The sequence below is a fragment of the Cimex lectularius genome, unplaced genomic scaffold, assembly GCF_000648675.2.
Source record: "Cimex lectularius strain Harlan isolate CLEC.00 unplaced genomic scaffold, Clec_2.1 scaffold39, whole genome shotgun sequence".
Lineage (NCBI taxonomy): Eukaryota > Metazoa > Arthropoda > Insecta > Hemiptera > Cimicidae > Cimex > Cimex lectularius.
In genome coordinates, this window is record NW_019392653.1 from 468,885 (window position 1) to 489,253 (window position 20,369).

Consider the following 20,369-nt stretch of genomic DNA (forward strand, 5'->3'; position numbering starts at 1 on the left):
TTAAGACGAGTTCTCATTTCACATGAGTTTTCATCTGCGATTCGAGAATTGATTTTCCCAGGTAATCAACATCGTAGCCAACAAAATATATCAGAATTACCAGCCTTAAAACACAGTTAAGAAGTAGTTAATACCGGTTTTTATAATTAAATGACCAGTTTTCACATTAGACAAAAGTATTATATTTTCCCTGAACAAGAGAATAATTAGCTACTTCTTTTTTCCTTATAGGAATTTTTGAAATTAAATTCCTTGCCGTGTATCAAAAATCAGTCCTTAAATTTAAAAACAACCTGAACAAATTACATAATAAAAGTTAAATAGACCCCGTTACCATTTCAGTTCTTCTTTGCTATGTTCTGCTCGTTGTGTATATTCTATGCTGCGTTCGTTTAAAATAACTTAATATTTTTTTAAATTAATTAATTTTTGTTTGTTTCAGAAATGCTGGGAAAGAATATACTGTCCATTTTTGAATCGAGCTCTGCACCGGATACTTTAATAGGTCAGAATTGTACAGGTTATAACAGCTTCTTTTTCGAAAAGGAATAAACAGTTTCTTGGTTATAATTGACCTTTCTATTGCTAGCAAATAATAAATATTGACTTCATTTTTTTGTGTGCAGAAATGTGGACAAATATATAAAATGTCCGTTTCTGAAACGAGCTCTGCACTTGATACTTTTATAGGTGAGAATTGTACAGGTTATAACAGCTTCTTTTGCGAAAAGGAATAAACAGTTTCTTGGTTATAATTGACCTTTCTATAGCTCGCAAATAGTAAATATTGACTTAATTTTTTTGTGGTGAAATGTGGACAAATATATACAATGTCAATTTCTGAATCGAGCTCTGCACTTCATATCTTTATAGGTTAGAATCGTACAGGTTATAACAGTTATATTTTTAAAAAGGAATAAATAGTTTGTTGTTTATAATGGACCTTTCTGTTACTAGTAAATAAAAAATTTTTGACTTCATATTCTTTTAATTAAAGCAATTCCGACAAATTTGTAAAATGTGTTCTTGATATCTTTATAGGTTAGAATCGAACAGGTTATAACAGTTTCTTTTTCGAAAGAATAAATATTTTGTAGGTTATAATTGACTTTTCTGTTGCTAGTAAATAAAAAATATTGACTACAAATGTTTTTTGTTACAGAAATGATGGAAAAGAATATAAAATGTCCCTTTTTGAATCGATCTCTGCTCCTGATAATTTTATAGGTCAGAATTGTACAGATTATAACAATTTCTCTTATAACAAGTATTAATAGTATGTTGGTTTTAATTGATCTTTAAACTTACAACCATCATTTAAACAAATTTGAAACTTAAAAATGGTACAACTTTAAAAAAAAATCAAATCACCGGAATGTGATTGAGGGAAAGAAGTTTAACCCAACAAAGAAGAGATTGACTATTCAAAGATTTATTTACAAAATCCAATTGTAAACACACAGGGGGGATTTTGTCTGTTCCTCTAATCCTTTAAAACGGGACAGATATTTTTGTAAGATAATCAATGGAGGTTTGTCTAAGAGATAATTGAAAATATTAAGGGTGGCCACTTTTTCGCCACTCAGTGCGCATGTACGTACGCATACACACAAAATGGTTAGTTGTTTTTTTTTTAAATGTTAGATAAGCATTAACCATTAATGACGTTTTTAATGTACTTACGTTCCAATTGTACGCCAGGGGATAGACACTTACCTGAAACAAAACGCACAAGCATAACAATTAAAGAGCTAGATAATGACATGTGTAAATAGAAATTGTGACCGTTTTCTAAAAGCGCATTGTTATTATTATTTTATTTTAATAATAAATAGAAAGTGCTGTTAAAGGGGAAAAAAGAACCGGCTACCGATATGCGGGGGTGTTCGGCCATGTTAGGCCGAACGGCAGCGATCGGTAGCCCGGGAAGGCCGAAGGGGGTTTTTAAGCGTTACCGCAAGATCACGACTTGCCTAAGAAGGAAGAAGAAGAAGAAGAAGAAAGAGAGAGAGAAAAAAGAAGAACCACGTTCACAACTCTGGCCGGAGATTGAATCATCCCTGTCCTCCCCCGTGGCAATTAACAGTCACGGAGCGTGACCCGGCCTGCCCCGCCTTAATATCAACAACTTCTGCCTTGGACAAAAAAATAAAATAAATGTGTGCGTATTTATATGCGGGAAAGACAAAAGGATTGTGTGAGAGGAAAAAATAAAAAGTAAATAAGTGGATAGTTTATTGTTTATCGTTTGCTTTTTTCGCAATTATCAAAGCCGAAGTATGCGTTCACATTGTGCTCAGGTGAACACGATAGAGAGATGAAGAAATCCACTGAAGTCTAATTAATAAGGTAATTATTAAATACAAGAGATCAAACTGGATTTCACTATCGTTGAATTATTCTTCTGAAGTTTTATAATTAACCTATTGTTCCATTTGTTATTGCTCTTGAGTTTCTTTATTATTAGTTTTGTTATCGGACTTTTATTGTGGCAAATTGGGCTAATTTTTTAATATATAACAGCGCCTGATACTTTTATTAGTTAGGATTGTACAGGTTAAGTATTGTGGACAAATGTTTAAAATGTCCTTTTTTTAAATGAGCTTGGTCCTGATTTTTATAGGTTAGAATTATACAGGTTATAACAGTTTAAAAAAAAAGAAGGAATAAATAGTTCGTTGGTTACAATTGACCTTTCTGTTGCTAGTAAATAATAAATATTGAGTTCTTATTTTTGTTATAATAATGTGGATAAATATCTAAAAATGTTTCTTTTTAAATGTGCTTGCCCTTGACACTTTTATATGTTAGAATTGTACAGGTTACAACAGTTTCTTTTTTGAAAAGGAATAAATAGTTTGTTGGTTATAATTGGTTATAATAAATATTGACTTCATATTTTTCGCAGAAATGTGGACAAATGTATAAACGTCCCTTTTTGATCGAGCACTGCTCCTACTATTTTTATAGGTTAGACTTGTCAGGTTATTGTAATTTCTCTAATTATAGGAATAAATTTGTTATACCAGTTATAATAACAGTTTCTTTTTCGAAATGGAATAAATAGTTTGTTGGTTATATTGACCATTCTGTTGCTCGTGAATAATAAATATTGACTTCATATTTGCTTTAAAACAGAAATGTGGGCAAATGTATATACTGTCCTTTTTTGATCGAGCTTTGCTCCTGATACTTTTATAGGTTAGAATTGTACAGGCTATTACAATTTTTCTAATTATAGGAATAAACTTATAATAACAGTTTCTTTTTTGAAAAGGAATAAATTGTTTGTTGGTTATAATTGACCATTCTATCCCTAGTGAATAATAAATATCGATTTCATATTTATTATTATAGAACTGTGGACAAATGGATAAAATATACCGTTTTTTAATTGACCTGTTAATTTTGTGTGTCAAATGTCTAAACTGTCCCTTTTTGATCAAGCTCTGCTCCTGATAGTTTTTAGGTTAGAATTGTACAGGCTATTACAATTTTTCTAATTATAGGTATAAAAAAAAATTGTTTGTTGATTATAATTCACCTTTCTATTGCTAGTAAATAATAAATATTGATTTCAAATGTTTTTTGTTAAAGAAATTGAACATTTGGTACAAATGTATAAAATGGCCCTTTTTGATCGAGCTGTGCTACTGATATTTTTAGAGGTTAGAGCTGTAGAGTTTTAACGATTTCTCTTGTAAAGAGAATAAATAAATAGTTTGTTGGTTATAATTGACCTTTTTTAGTAAATAATAAACATTGAATTCATATTTATTATTATAGAACTGTGGGTAAACGTATAAAATGCCCCTTTTGTTGCACTTTTAATTGAGCTTGCTCCTGATACATGACTTTTATAGATTAGATTGAACAGTTTATTACAATTTCTCTTATAGAAATAAATGTGTTTTTGTTTTTTCTCCAAGTTTAATTAACCTTTCCATTTCTAGACTGTTTTTTTAAAATAAATAATAAATAATTTGACAGCCATCGTAATGATTTCTTAGGAACAGGTTGCCCTTCAAGGCTGTAATAGATTTATAAGGTTTGCTTTTCATTTTCCTAGACTTTTATTCTTGTTGCTTTTTGTTTTCTTGCTTTCCCTCGTTTCTTAGATTAGTTAATGGCCGGCCGGTTCGAAAATTGATTAAAAAAAATTGGCGTAGGTCAAGAATCAGAAGACGGAAGGTGGAATCGAATGAACGAAAGTAACACTCAATTCGTGGGTCCGCCTCGTCCCGCTTCTAAAGCCCCCTTGAACGTTCGGGAACGGCGATTATCTCGAAAAACCCCACGGCCCCTTTGGTTACAACGACTTATAACTACTATTAATAACTTTTCTCAGTTGTCCAAACCAAGGACACGGTAGTAGAAAGGAAGAGGTCTTTAACCTAAACCTACTCGTCCTCCCGACCCGACCAGCTTCCCCACCTATAAACTCAAGAAGTCGAGAACCATCGCTGTCCCATTCCCCCTACAACTGGTTTATTTGTTTGTCAGATTGCTTACTGATTTAAAATACAGATTGATTGCAATCTGTAGGGAAAAAAAGTAGGAAGATTAAAGAAAAACAAGTCTTGCCAATTTTACAGGAAAGCAGGACAGAATAATTTTTTCTTAATTCATTCGCGTTTTCCTTTTCTTACTGGTAAATCTTACCCCTGTTCTTTTAAAATTATTTTTTTATTTAAACAATTTCCCTGTGGAATTTTACGAAAGTCAACGGCTTCGGGATTTCAAACGCGACACCCTGTAGAACAGGCGCGAAATACTACTCGGGCCGTGATTTTTCGACGTGGCAACTCCTAGCATTCTTGGCGAAAGTCGCAACCAGTTCGTTACAAGCGACATTTAAGACTAAGGTCGTTACGTCGTGAGTTTAACTAGCAGTTATTGCCAGTTAAAGAACAGTTACTCGTCAGATTTACACATTTTAGAGAAGATTAGGATGTACTACATATTGACAACTTGACAACTTCTTTTATTTTATTACATATAAAAAAACATGCTATACTAAGCGATCATTAGGAAGGGTTACGAAAACTGTGAAAGAAAAATGGGACAGCAACATAGACAAATTTGGCCCCTTAATTTTTGATTTTGCTTTATTTTTATACTTGAGTATAGGATTTTATATTTGATTGTTAAAAACATTAATATTCCCGTAGCACAATAAGTTAAAAAAGACAATGAAAAATACGAATCAAAGAACCAGAAATTAGAAAAGAGGTCTACTGCACGGACAAGTTTTGGGCCTTTTTATATGAGATTTGTGTCAAAAGGTTAAAGTCAGTACAGTCTACAACATACAATAATACAACAATAACAAATTCAGCGAGACAAATTTAGTCCTTTTATAAATCAAGCATAAACTTTGTGTTATTACACCAAGAGGGCGATAACACATAGGAAAGGGCTCAGGATTTGGCCATGCAGTAGTCGGATTCGTCAATGCTTTTTTAATTAATTGGTATTTCCAATCGTGTTATCAGCAAGTTCAGATATAAAAATGTATTCGTTTAACAAATTAAGTATAAAATTTGTATTATTACACAACGAGGCATAAAAACAAAGAGTAAAGGGGTCCGGATTTGTCCATGCAATAGTCCTATGTGAGTTTTTAATTAGTGGTTATTTGTGATCGTGTTTTTAACAGATGCAGCGATAAAAAGATCTATTCCTTTTAAAAATCAAGAATAAAATTTGTGTATTTACACAAAAAGGCGTAGAAACAAATAGTAAAAGGCTCAGGATTTGTCTTTGTAGTAGTTCTATTCGTCAATTCTCTAGTTTTTCCAATATTTTTAGCAATTTAAGCGATAAAAGATCTATTCATTAAAAAAAAAAAACGAGCATAAACCACCAAGAGACCTAAAAATAAATTGTAGGGCTTAGGAATTCCATGCAGCAGTCTTACTTGTCGTCAGAGCTGTGGCTTTTTTTTAAATTAATTGGTATTTTTAATCGTGTTTTTAACAAATTCAGCTAAAAAGTCATTCGTTTTAAAAATTAAGTATTAAGTATGTGTTATTACACGAGGAGGTCTGAACACAAAGAAAAAAAGTCTCGCAATTTGTCCATGAAGTAATCCTACTCGCCTATTTTCCGGGTAAGTAGTTGGTATTTCTAATAGTTTTTTTTAAACTAATTTAATTATAAAATATCTATTCTTTACAAATAAAGCTTAAACTTTGGGTCATTACATAAAGAGGCTTAAAACAAATAGCACTAGAGCTCGAGATTTATCCATGTAGTAGTTCTATACGACAATTATCCCGTTTTTTTTTTTTTTTAATTTTTGTTTATGTTTTTAGCGAATTAAACGATAAAAGATATATTCATTTTAAAAATAAAGCATAAAGTTTGTGTTACTACATCAAGAGGCCAATATTAAATATGAAAGGGCTAAGGATTTGTCCATGTGGTAGTCCTATTCTCAACTGTTTTTTAATTAGTTGGTATTTATGTTCATGTTTTTAGCAAATTAAGCTATACAAATTTAGTCCTTTTAAAAATATAGTATAAACCTTGTGTTATTAACCAAGAGTCCAATTTCAAATATAAAAGGGCTCAGGATCTGTCCATGAAGTAGTACTATTTGTTTATTCTCTGGTTTTCCTAAGTGGTTGGTATTTTTTAAATTCAGCTATAAAAATTTAGTCCTTTTAGAAATTAAGCATAGACTACCAAAGAGGCCTAAAAGTAAATTGTAAACGGCTCAGGATTTGTCCATGACTCAGGAAGTAGTCCTATTCATAAATTCTCTGGGGTTTTAATTGAGATATTTTTGATCGTGATTATAGCAAATTCAGCGATAAAAAGATCTATTTCTTTTAAAAATTACACATAAAATTTGTGATTTTACACCAAGAGGCCAATTACAAATAGAAATTGGCTCGAGATTTGTCCATGTAGTAGTAATATTTATTGATTCTCTTATTTTCTTCAGTGGCTAATATTTATAATAGTGATTTGAGCAAAATTAAGTTAAAAACATTTATTCATTGTGTTATTACACTAAGAGGCCAATAACAAATAAAAAAGGGCAAGGATTTGTCTATGTAGCAGTCCTATTCGTCATTTTCGTGATTGTAGCAAATTAAGCTATACAAATTTAGTGCTTTTAAAAATCAAGAATAAACCTTGTGTTATTACACCAAGAGGCCAATTACAAATAGAAAATGGCTCGAAATTGGTCCATGAAATTGTACTAATTGTTCGTTCTATGGTTTTCCTAAGCGGTTGGTATTTCTAACAGTGATTTAAAAAATTACCTATAAAAATTTAGTCCGATTAAAAATCAAGCATAGACTCCGTGTGATTACACAAAGAGTCTTAAAAGTAAGTAGTATAAGGCTCAGGATTTGGCCATGCAGTAGTCGGATTCGTCAATTTTCTGGGGTTTTAATTAGTGAGTATTTTTTATCGTGTTTAAAAAAATTCAGTGATAAAGATCTATTCTTTTTAAAAATTAAGCATCAACTTTGTGTTATTACACCACGAGGCTAATAATAAATATAAAAGGGCTCAGGATTTGTCCATGGAGTAGTCCCATTCGTCAATTTTCCGGGGTTTTTAATTAGTGTTTTTGATCGTGTATTTAGCAAATTCTGCGATAAAAATTTACTACTTTTAAAAATCAAGCATAAACTTTGTGTTATTACGCAGAGAGGCCTAAAAGTAAATAGTAAAAGGGCTCAGGATTTGTCCATGTAGTAATCCATTCGTCAATTCTCCGAGTTTTTAATTAGTGTTTTTGATCGTGTTTTAGTAAATTCTGCGATAAAAGTATCTCCGTATAAAGCCCCTTTTCTCCAGGGGTGTCGAGGATCGAGAAAGCGAAGAAGTATCGGCCAAAGGGCTTGAATCGCCGCCTGCTTTCTAATTTTGAATCTGTGTCGAAAAATGTGTCGATGACGAAAAATGTATCGGTTAATTGCTGTTTTGAAAAACGGTGAACCGCTAGGAATCCGTCGTCACGCCTACAACTTTATCGATATCAGCGCCACCGCAATATCCTCGACGATTTACGAGCTTTTGAACCGATTCGAGACCCGTTCCAGTTTCGCGAAAAAGGCGACGTTTCGAGACGAAGAAAAGACAAAAGTCAAGTCTGCCTGTCAATCCTTCTTAAAACAAAACAAATTAAGAATAGGATAAAACACCTTTATTGTTAGTTGGGAGACTTACCACAAAAGAAACGGGTCCGCACCATCTCGCCGTGTTACGCCGAACCTACTGGCAATATTTCGCGGAAGTTATAGCCGTCTAGATCTGTACGGCCTTCGTGGGCAAACATGGCAATCCGAATAATTTTCTCAGCCTAATTCTGTCTCTAATCCCTGGGCAATCAGGACTATTAACAAACTGGGCAATATTAGATTAAAGCTCGAAGCTAAATCGATGACGTCCTCTTCAAAGTTTCGCATCGTAGATGAGATCTCGTTGACATCATTTCAAAATAAGCAAACATCGACTTTCATTTTAACGAATCAATAATGAACGCTTAATGAACTACAACAAGGCAAAGTGCAAGTCAAGCACGTTCAGTGAATATGTAACCCAATTTCATTTCGACCTCAAATTCGTTTAAACATCTGGTGGTTGTCTGATTCTTACAATTGAATTTAAAAAAGACAGTTGATAAGTCCAGGATCATCCTGATCCGCTTGTTCTCGCTTGGTTTGAATGCAGTTTGCCGATGGCGGTTAAATATAAATTTCGACAAGAAATTAACTGGCAACACACACGCAAAGTGAAATTACACTAATACTCACGAGATAACCATATATAAATCTTGCGAAGTAAAGCGAATAGAAATAAGTTCTAAAATAAGCTATGGCTCTGATGGACCAAAGCTCAACAAAAATAAGCTACCTAAAACTAAGTTAACATACAAAGACTGGGGTACTTTTACACAAAAAGAAGCTACGAAAAGCTCATTCAGATTCCAAAAATAAATGATCCCGGATCAGGTATCTATGCAAGCCCAAAATATTAAACTCATTGAAAATCACGAACTGGTTAAACTGACAAAAAAATCCTGATAAGATCAGACACTAGCTCGTAAAAACGTCACACATAAATTCTCCAAAGCATTGAGCAACTTAACAACCTGATGATATCTTGTGTGTCAAGACAGAAAATGAGTCCTGGATAATGAGAAATCAGATTGGCCAGAGGATGCATAGGTCTTGGGATAACAAGGATCATACAGAATCTTCCAACTCGGAATGACTCAGAGGAGTTATAGAGATGATTTCTAGCATCAGAGAAAACACCAACTCAACATGGGTTCTATCATGTCCCAATTTGTAGTTTATGCAACGGGGAGGAAGAAACTCTCCAGACCATATGATCTACCTTACGAGTGTCAGACCCACGATCATTTATGGAGAGATGAATTGTTGAAAAATTAGAATTATTATAGATAATCCAGAATCCTCCACCTTGGAATGGGTCTATAAAAAAAGGAAAAACGAACGAACTCCAAAGTACCAGACACAGCAAACTGAGACGAAGCTCAAACCTTCACCACAATTGGTAAACACTACAGCTAGATAGCGTAAAACTCAGAGAAGTTATAGATATGATTTCTAGCATCTGAGAAAACACCAACACAATATGGGTTCAATGATGACCCAATTTGTAGTTTATGCAACGAGGAGGAAGAAACTGTCTAGACCCTATGATCATACCTTACGATTGTCAATTTATATATGGTAGCTAAAAAAGAACAACAAAAGGCAGTGGGAAAAAATCCAAAGAATTCTTTGCCTATTGGTGCTTGTAAAACAGATGCTGGTGCTTTTATATGGTGTACAGCTCAAAAATGGGAAATGGTACGGTCATTGGCAAAAGGGATTTTGACCAATGGCCCACGGCTCCACCACAACCATATTTCAAGCCACATCCCGAAGGTACAGCAGTAATAATTCTTAGGGACAATCAGGCTATCTAAGACTCTCCAGCCTAAAATCACATCAAACTTGTCTGGAATGGCCTGAAAAAACTAGGACGTTCAAATAGCCTAACGCTACAGTGGGTCCCAGGTCATGACGGCAACGAGACAGTAGATATAGTTGATAAAAAGGTAGCCTCGTAACAGGTTTGTGGCATAACCTATAACCTAAACAAAACAACAAATGCTTGAAGTGCGAAACAGGCGGGAGTAAAACAATCATAAAACACAAAAACTACAATTAGACAAAGCAAAGCAAAAGCACCAATTGGCATATTTGACATGCTCAAGAATATCACCTTAAAAAATGGAACTATCAACAAATGCTCAATGTCCATTACTACAAAAAGACAGACACGATAGAACCTATCCTACAGGCCCAGAAATATCCAGGAAAAGGCTGTGGTTCATACCTTAATACCATAACGCTCAGAAGAAAGCTGTTAAAACAAAAATCTTCTAGGAACTTTTTTAGTAGAGATCGACATGATAGACGAAAGTGCTAAAGAAATGCAACCGTTCAATAGAGTTATAACCTACATCAAGAAGATCCAAGACAGCTAATGACCTACTACTTCTTAAGATAAGGATCGAGTCAATTGAAGTGAAATGAGGAACTTAGAAAAGTATATGACAAAAGTCTGAGGTGCTTGAATAATACAAAAACCTCGTAATATGCTCTTCCGTCATCATCAATACTCCATTGGGCGATTCAATGCCAGATAGCTGTCTTAAGAATGAAAGGAAAGAAAGAATTGTTTTTTAATTTGTAGTAAGTCCCTTAGTGGCTTATACTGTTAGTGTTTTGTAATAATTTACCTTTGTAAGGTTTGAACGCTGAGGTGTAAGTCATGACGACGAGGAGTCTGGCAGTGGATTGGACGCAGGACGTCCTCCCGTCCGGACCGCCGATACCAAGAAAACCGTCGCGTTCTGTCAATCAATGCACGCTTGTTATGCAAAAATCGAGCTAATAACCGCCTTCGGCTCTCTCGGACGGCTTCCCGACCGTTCCTGGAAGTACCGGCATCTTCCGGTCCACCTGACTCGGACAGATCCAGGGTGTCCGGCTGACTCGCACGAGATCTGCGGTACGCCAGCACGAGGGGAAACAACTGGGCAGGTGTTCGATAAAGGAAACCGCAAGTGCGATCACTGTTATTATCCGTTTATTCTATTTATAGTGGATTTTTTGTTGGTTAAGACACAACCCAATATGGGGAATATTAAGTAGTAAAAACTAAATAGAGCATCTGTGACGGCAAGGCAGCAACTTCCTCTATGAAAGCAACTGGAGCTAACTAAACATAAGAAAACCACTAAAAAATTTGTTGGCTAACCGAAACACAGAACGTAATCCATAGTTTAAACAATAGTTTGGATTATCACAAAAAAGAAAGATATGTCAACGGTTATATTGTTGTCTAATGTTGTAATAATTTCTAGGTAAAACAGATTTATCTTGTCGAGATGCGTAAACAAAAGTTGACGGATATGTGACAAGATACAGAACAAAGTTGCTAAGTATAAGAGTGGTCTCCTGTTACCTGCAACGTAAAATACGGTTATACTATTGAACTCCATGAATTAAATCACATGGTATCTTGTTGAGTAAAGTTACACAAAGTTGGAAGGTAAAATAGTGTCATCCGTGGGCTTTATTGAGAAAAGTTACACAAAGTTGGAAGGTAATGTACTGTCACCCGATGGGCTGGGCTTCTTGTCGAGTAAAGTTACACAAAGTTATTAGGTAAAATACTGTCATCCGATGGATTGGGGTCTTGTTGAAAAAGTTAACCAAAGTTGGATAGTAAAATACTGTTATCCTATTCACTATTGAGCCATCCTGTGAAAAGTTAACCAATGTTGGAAGGTAAAATATTGTCATCCCATCGACTGGGCTTCTTGTTGAAAAAGGTTAACCAAAGTTGGAAGGCAAAATACTGTCATCCTACGGACTGGGCGTCTTGTTAAGAAAAGTTTACAGAGCTGGATAGCAAACTATTGCTGTTACTATGACTATTGCTATGATCCAATGGACTATGATGTCATAGGTGAAATTTATCAAAGTTGGAGTGTAAAATACTGTTAGCCAATTGACTATTGAGCCTTGTTGTGAAAAGTTAACCTATGATGGAAGGTAAAATATTTTCATCCTATGGACGGGGAGTCTTGTTGAATAAAGTTATAAAATTGTAAGATAAAATTCTGTCATCCTATGGACAATGGGTTTAAATTAACCAATGTTGGACGGTAAAATACTGTCATCATTTGAGAAAAAAAACCTAGAACATATTGAAATAATATACAATCGAACAATATTGAATGAAGGTTGTATTTCAACCCATTTCTTAATTTCGGAAAACGAGATCTAAAAATGATAAAATTTATGTAGAGGAACAGAAGAACAACCAAATGGGCAAGAGTTCGGTTGAACGTCCTCAACAGAGGCAAGTTAACGCAATTGATCCTACGTCGTTTCAGTTTCGAGCCGAAAGCTCCAGAGGCCGGGGTACACTTTGAACCTTCTTCCACTCGTGGTTTCGAGGTTCACAGCCCTGGTCAGGACGCGCCTCGTCCCGAGTCCATCCTGGATATGAACTGGATCATCCAGAGTGCACCAGTTGGCCAGGACGTTCTCGCCTCCGCACCTCTGGAGTCTTTGATTTTTTTTGTCCGTTTGGCGTTTGTCCGGACTCCAGAGCGCGGCAGTCCGAAGGTAAACAAGCCCTATCCTTGACCCAGGACTTTGACCGAAGATGCTGTTGTTTTTTTCTTGCCTCCGACCTTGTCTCGAGAATTCGATTTAATTCCGGGCCTGGAATTAATGACTTTCCTATTTTCTTTCTCCCCCACCCATCGCTCCGAAGGCACCGACGGTCTTTGGACACCCCGAGATTGATGACGGTCCGCATAACTCGTTTACCAAATGGTAAGGAAACGGGTCGGAAAGTGTTATTACCCATCAAACGGCTGCTGCATTAAACCCAAAATGACTACTCATTTAACATTAAAACATGAAATATTTAACGTGGGGAATTCATTATCATCACTCACATCGAGTCGTTTGTAAAGTGGTTCTGCTCAGAATTAGTATTCCAATGAGGGAGGGGTGATTTGTAAAACCGATATTAGCCAAGCCAACAGCGTGAAGAAAACGAGCTCCTGGCCATCAAAGAAGACTAAAACAAAACACATTCAACCTCCCGGATGGCATAAACATAAAGAATAATGAGCACCGAACTCGTGGTACTCTACAACGCAATTAAGCTCCCTAAATTATTAAATGTGTCAAGAAAAACTTACTTGTACTCAATCTCCTGGATATTTAAGCACATAGAGGGTACTTTTTAATAAACTGAGCTCTTTGACATTCTAAAAGCGGATGGCATAAATGAAAAACGAAACAAGAATTCAATCTTCTTGTTATAAAAATTTGAGTACAACTCCTGGTACTCGTACGTTTACTGCGGCTGACGCCAACGTGGCGTCGAGTTCTCTGCTGTTACAAATGTCTAAGAAAACATCCGCCTTACATAAAAAAAGGAAGAGTAAAAAGAAAAAGTACTTTATAAAAATAGAACGAGTCATAAATTGATTAATCGACTAAGTAATAACTGATAATTTAATAATAAAAGCTCAGTTCCAACTACATACTAAACTACATACTAAAAACCCTACTAAAGTACAAGGCAGGACTTTCCTAGTAACCCATTGATTAAATTCCGGGTTACTTAAAATGCTCCTGGTACTCTTACTCTTTGCGCTACTGGTAATTAACTCCGTACTGAAACACCTTTAAAACAACTGCGAACTTAAGCTCCTGGTACTCTTATTAGAGGTGCTGGTAATTTACTACATACTTAAGCTCCTTGTACTCTTACTCTTTGCGCTCCTGGTAATTTACTCCGTACGGACACACCTTTAAAACAACTGCGTAATTAAGCTCTTGGTACTCTTACTAGAGGTCCTAGTAATTTCCTACATACTTAAGCTCCTACTCAACTACGCATTTAAACTTCTGGAATTCTTATCAGAGCTCCTAGTAATTTACTACATACGTAAGCTTCTGTTTACGAATTACGAAAATTACGAACGCTCGTAGTGATATATACAGCTTAAACTCCTGGCACTCTTATTCCTAGAGGTCCTGGTAAGTTACTATGTACTTAAGCTCCTGGTACTGTTATTCTTAGAACTCCTGGTAATTTACAACGTACCTAAGCTCCTGTAGCACAACTACTTGCTTAAGCTTCTAGTAATTTACTATATGTATACATTAGCTCCTGTAACACTATTACGACCATTCGAAGTGATTAATAAACCCTTAAGCTCCTGGTACTCTCCTTTTTTTACGAGGGTTCCCAAAGCAGAGGTTATATCAACCCTTCGGGGTGCCAATGTTTTTGAAAAAAAAGCTCATTTGTAAGTATAACGGGTTCGAATACAGGGCCGCTGGATTCGAACCCGGGACCTTTACCTTACAGTGATGAGCGCCGTGTCAACGCCTAAACCGTTGCGGCCACCGACGCCCCTGATACTCTTATTCCTAGAGGTCCTGGTAATTTACTATGTACTTAAGCACCTGGTGGTATTTTAACGTACATAAATTCCTGGAACACTATTACGTACTTAAACTCGTAGTGATATACTACGTACTTATGCTTCTCGATTCTTATTCCTAGAGCTCCCAATAATTTACTACGTACTTAAGCTTCTTTATCACAACTACGTATTTAAGCCCCTGGTGCCCTAATTCTTAGAGCTCCTGGAACACTGTTACCTATTTAAATTCGTGATGATATATCATTTAAGCTCCTGGTATTCTTATTTTTAGAGGTCCTGGTACTCTTGTTCGTAGAGCTCCTGGTAGTTTACTACATATATAAGCTCCTGTTAAGCTGTTACTTTCTCTCGTGATGATCTATACACCTATAAGCTCCTGGTACCTTATCCTTAGAGCTCTTGGTAATTGGTTACGTACTTAAGCATTGCTTACATATACTGTGGTACCCGAATTCTTACAGATCTAGCTCCATACTTAACCTCCAGGAGCTTCTATTACAATCGTACCAGGAGCTAGGCAATCTACTACGTTTTTAAGCTCCTCGTAAAGTACAGTATACTTAATCTGCTAGAATACTACAACGCGTTCTCAGAGCTCCTGGTGCTCTAGTACGTACATAGGCACCTGATGTTACAAACTCTTGATTTGTTTAATGTTGCCAGTTAAACAGAAGCTAAAGTACATGTAGTAGATTACATGAAGCGTAAACAGATGTATGATACGATGAGTTAAGTTTTTCAAGTCATTTCTTTCAGGAGCTTCATAAAAAAGGACATCTTTTTTGTAAAGCTCACGAGCTCAAGTGCGGATATTAATTAGAACTTAATGTCTAAAATTTTACTTCTGATATATTATCCTGTCCAAATCGGAACGATTTTTTTACTGTTTAAATTTTTTTCACCACTTGATCGGATTCAAAGGATTCTTCAGATTCTTAGGGATAAAAAGAACGGTTTTATGGGCCAGATGTTTATTAATTTTGCTATTATAAATTAATTTACGGGTTTTATATATCCTAGTATGTTGCTGGAATTGTGTAATTGTAAACGCTCCAAATGTCAGTTTTGCTGTTGGTAAACAGATTTGTACTTTCGTGCCCTATGAGATAAATTATTCAACCATTTCCCAGTTTGAAAAGTCGTACAAACAGACACACTGGCCACTTAAGAAGTTTAAAAACAGACACACACGTTCAGATCTTAACGACAAACTTCACCGAGCCGACTTGTCTACCGAATGTTAACAGGATGCCATTAATCGGTGGAATTCCTGGGAGGGGAGTCGGTCTTTCCGATGCCCTGGATCTCAGGATCGGAAGAATCCCCGATGGCCACGAACTAGACCGCAATTAGGTCCGACTGATTGTCTCATGTTAATAATGGATTAAGTTTTGAGGGGATTTTAAAAGTAGCGACACGACCTGGGCTTTGAATAAAGTATAAAAAGCATTAAGCATATCTAGCCCCCATGAGGAATTTAAAAAAAATGTATCTTTCCTGGGGTATGGTGAACCTCAGCCCCTTAGACACTACATGTTCAAGCTAATCACCGGGCGTGAGTTAATACTCGGATGGAATCAAAAAAGATACTGGAAGTAAACGTGGCAGGACGGAGGAGATGGAGCCGTTTATGAGAATGGACCTCGTGCCGCAATCTGCCGGCGACGGGCCAAACCTTGGACTTAAGTTTCTTGACGAAGAAGGAAAAATCCCAACGGACACGCCATCTTCAATTTACGTTAAGCACTAAAGAAAAAAGGAGGCCGCCGGACGGTGTTAAAAACGGAAACACGTACGACATTTCACACTTTGTCATATTTAATAGGTCCTTCGTTTATTGCCAAATAATTTTATGGACGAAAAAGATTTAAATGTTTTATGTTTACCAGAAAAAGTCTAAAATTTAGAACGTACAGGCGTAACAAGACGAAACCACCATCTCAGCCATAAGGCATTCTTATCACTTGGTCAGTTTTGGTCCTGTTATTTCGATTTGTAGGTTATGGTGCCTTTTGGTTTGTTAGTTAACATTATTCAGTTTACATAGTTTGTCAATCATAACATATTCTGTTCGGTTTTACAGTATTGATGTCACTTTATCGGTTTTGGTTCAACTTATTTAGTTTGTTAGTTACAGTGCCATTACACAACTTGTCGGCTATGGCGCCATTTTCTCAGTTTATCAATTAAGGCACCATTTAATCAGTTTGTCAGTTATGGTGCCACTTTCTCACTTTTTTATACATGATACCATTTACTCTGTTTATCAGTTTTGGCGATGCTTTGCCAGTTTGTCAGTTTTGGGGGCGGCTTTTTCATTTTGTAAGTTGTGGTGAATTTATTAAATTTGTCGGTGATGGTGCCATTTACTCAGTTTGTCAATTATATGGAGCCACTTTTTCAATTTATCAATTATGGCGCCATTTAATCAATTTGTATTTCATGATGCCACTTTCTCAGTTTGTTAATTATGGCGCCGTTTAATCAATTTGTCAGTTACGGTGCAATTTTTTTCATTTTGTCAAATATGCCGTTGCTTTTCCAGTTCGGCAGTCGTGGGTGCGGCTTTATCATTTTATCAGTTACGGTGCAATTTTTTGTCAATTTGTCAGTTATGGTGCCACTAACTCAGTTGTCAGTTATGGTGCCACTAACTCAGTTGTCAGTTATGGTGCCACTAACTCAGTTTGTCAGTGAGGGTGCCACTAACTCAGTTTGTCAGTTAAGGTGCCAATAGCTCAGTTTGTCAATTATCGCTCCACTTTCCCAGTTTGTCAATAATGGCGCCTCATTCTCAGTCTGTCAATCACGTTACATTATTTTACTTATTTTGTCGGTTACGATGCCTTTTATTCAGCTAGTTAATCAATACCCAGTTTATTTACTTTTTCACTAGAAACTGTCTTATTTTATTGTCAGCCATGATGCCTTTTTTGTCAATTGGTACTAAACGTTACCATATGGTTACTTTTCCTAATTTGTCAGTCATCATGTAGTGAACTTATTTGTTTGTTGTTGTTATATCAGTAATGGCGCCTTTTATCCAGTTTGCCAGTCTTGATCCATCTTTATTCTATTGTCCTCCCATAAAGTCACAATCACGAGTCTTTTTCGGAATTTACTCAGTGTATTAGGCCAAAAAACTGAATGAAAGGCACCTATTTATCACGCTATCACCAACGTTTAGCGGTTCACAATATTGTTAACGTTGTTTTTAAGGTAGGTAACCATTTCCCTTACAGTTCAGACATTTTTTTAAGCAAACACCGTCAAATTCATGACCGTGGTCATCGGCAGTGTTTACCTGTCGCCGGTTTGATTAACGGCACCGCGGTGGTCCTTTTAAGGGAAATGGCTAAGCCCACAACCACAAAACGTTGTACACATTTCAAGACACGGCTGAAAAATGGTGTCGCCGTCCGTCGCTTCGTCCTGAAGAAGAAAAATAAACGCACGGCCGTTTATTAAGTGTTAGCCCGGCTGCCGGGGCGATAAAGTAACTGATTTATGACCGACTGGGGCAATAACTCGTAGTCGCGGATCTACACGACAGGGCGATAATGGCGAAACCCTTATCGCAGAGATTTAACACGGTGCATAATGCCAAACGTCTTCAGAACTAACTAATTAGTTACGGCCTCTGGTTCAAATTGCAGGGGTTATAATTAAACTTTAAGAATAAAGAAGAGGTGGATTATGCCGAAGAGGATAGACGTAGGACAATCAGATATAACATGACAAACATCGATGATTTGACACTATCGAACTCCAATGGCAACACTGTAATGACCACGAAAAGCAAAAAAAATCGATGTATCGATGTACCCTAATGGGAAGACTTCGATGTATCGATCACCAAGGGCAAAAAGAATCGATGTGTCGATTCTAACGAATCCTAACGGGAAGACATCGATGTATCGATCACCAAAGCCAAAAAGTATCGATGTGTCGATTCTATCGAACGTTAACAGGAAGACATCAACGTATCGATATTATTGAACCCCAACGGCAAAATAACGTTGTTTCGATACTATCGAACTACAACGAAAAATGGCTGTATTGAAACGGTACTATTGAAATACAACGGGAAAACATCGATGTATCGATTGATTGATTCTATCGAACTCCAAAGGCAACATAACGATGTATCGACATTGAACTCCAACGGCCAAAAATCGAGATTTTACCTATCGATCTCAAGTAACAAAACATCGATGAGACGACACTATCGATCTCCAACGAATATCGATATATTGAAATTATCGAATTCGAAAGACAACATAACGATGTACCAACAGTATTGATCTCCAACAGCCAAAGAACGAGGTTTCTGCGTTATCGATCTCAGGCAATAAAAACCTAATGTATATGTACGAAAAATATCGATATTATCGAACTTCAACTGGAAAATACTGATTTATCGACACTATTGAATTCCCACAGCCAAATATCGATGTTTGTAGGCTATCGATCTCAAGCAAGAAAATATCAACTCAAACATTGGAAGTGTTCAAAGGGAATGTAATGTGGTTTATTACAATAATCAAATGAGAGCGTAATCGTGTTCTTAAATTTGGTCCTCCGGGCCAGATATAATAATACTACAAAAGGCCTTTTCTTGTTTCAAAAATTCAATTCAATATTGGAAAAGTGTTAAAAAGCATAAATACATGTTTTTCCTAATAGTGGAGTACTTGAACATGAAAGAAATTCATGAATTAGGTCTTCCGGGTAGGATATAATCATGATCGAACTCTAATTGCAAAGTACTGCTTTAGCGACACAATAGAACTCCAATAGCCAAAAATCAAGGTGTCAACACAATCGACCTCAAACAACAAACCATCAATGTGTCGATATTATCGATCTCCAACAGTAACGTTACTATCGAACTCTCACAACAAAATATTGATACTTAAAAATCGATGCTTAGAGGTCGATGTCCCAACCGAAGCCCCAATCCAAAGGAAAAAAGACTCTCGAGTGTACTGGAATTCAGGCAGCCCGGAAGGAATGAATCAGCAAGAATTCTATCCTCCACGCGTATAATTGTCCCGGATTTGAATTTAACGGGCAAAGCTCTCGGTTTCCAGTCTCTGGTGTTTGCGAGTCCTTTTAAGAGGACATCAGCCGTGTCGTTAGGAGGGCGTAAACATGTCCAGGAACAGCTAAGTAGGGTCCATAAGTGCTGTTGGAAAGGATTGTCAATGTAAATGTGACTCTGAACCGGTGTGGACGGCATGTTGCACTATTAGAATAAGAAGGTCACCGACCCAGCTAGAGTGCTAGACCGGTCCAACCCTGACACATTAATTCATTTCGAATTCCGGAACTGTTGGGGGCAATCCGACACCTCGCCCCTCCCTGGTCAATTTGGTCCTGCTACCCCTTCTACATATTTTTCCTTGGAGAAAAAGTAAGAGAAACGGGTGGGGAGTGAGTGTGAGAGAGAAGGGAGAGAGGATGAACGGATTATCCCGATCATTCATAGCCCAGACGGGGAAGAGTCGTGACAACGTGTCTTAAGGAAATTCTCTTAAAAGTAAAACATACCAAACTCCAAAAAAACAGCACTCACCTGAAACAACAAATAAAATAACATCAAAAACCAATCAATACATATTTTATTACAATAAACTTAAACAAAAATAATTTGGTCATCCGGGCCGGATGTACTAATTGTTTTAAAAATGACCTTACCTAATACCAAAAACAATAAATCAATATTAGAAAAGGAATCAAATAATTCTATATGTTCTTTTTATTTTTTGAATTTGGTCCTCTGTGCTGGATGTGATACTAAAACTGGCCTTTTCTTGTTCCAAAAATATAATTTAGT

General features: G+C 36.3%; 1 protein-coding gene across 3 annotated transcripts in view; it reads right to left on the reverse strand.

The window, feature by feature from the left end:
• The window catches only part of LOC106671120 (myosin-I heavy chain), a 127,236-nt gene that overhangs the window by 29,979 nt on the left and 76,888 nt on the right, over positions 1-20,369 (reverse strand). For 2 of the 3 annotated variants that reach the window (XM_024230706.1, XM_024230705.1), the window contains exon 4: positions 1,684-1,716. The exons of the other annotated variant lie outside the window; for it this stretch is intronic. In XM_024230706.1, coding sequence (XP_024086474.1) covers positions 1,684-1,716 — 33 coding nt within the window. The remainder of the gene's footprint in view (positions 1-1,683; positions 1,717-20,369) is intronic. 3 annotated transcript variants of the gene reach the window in all.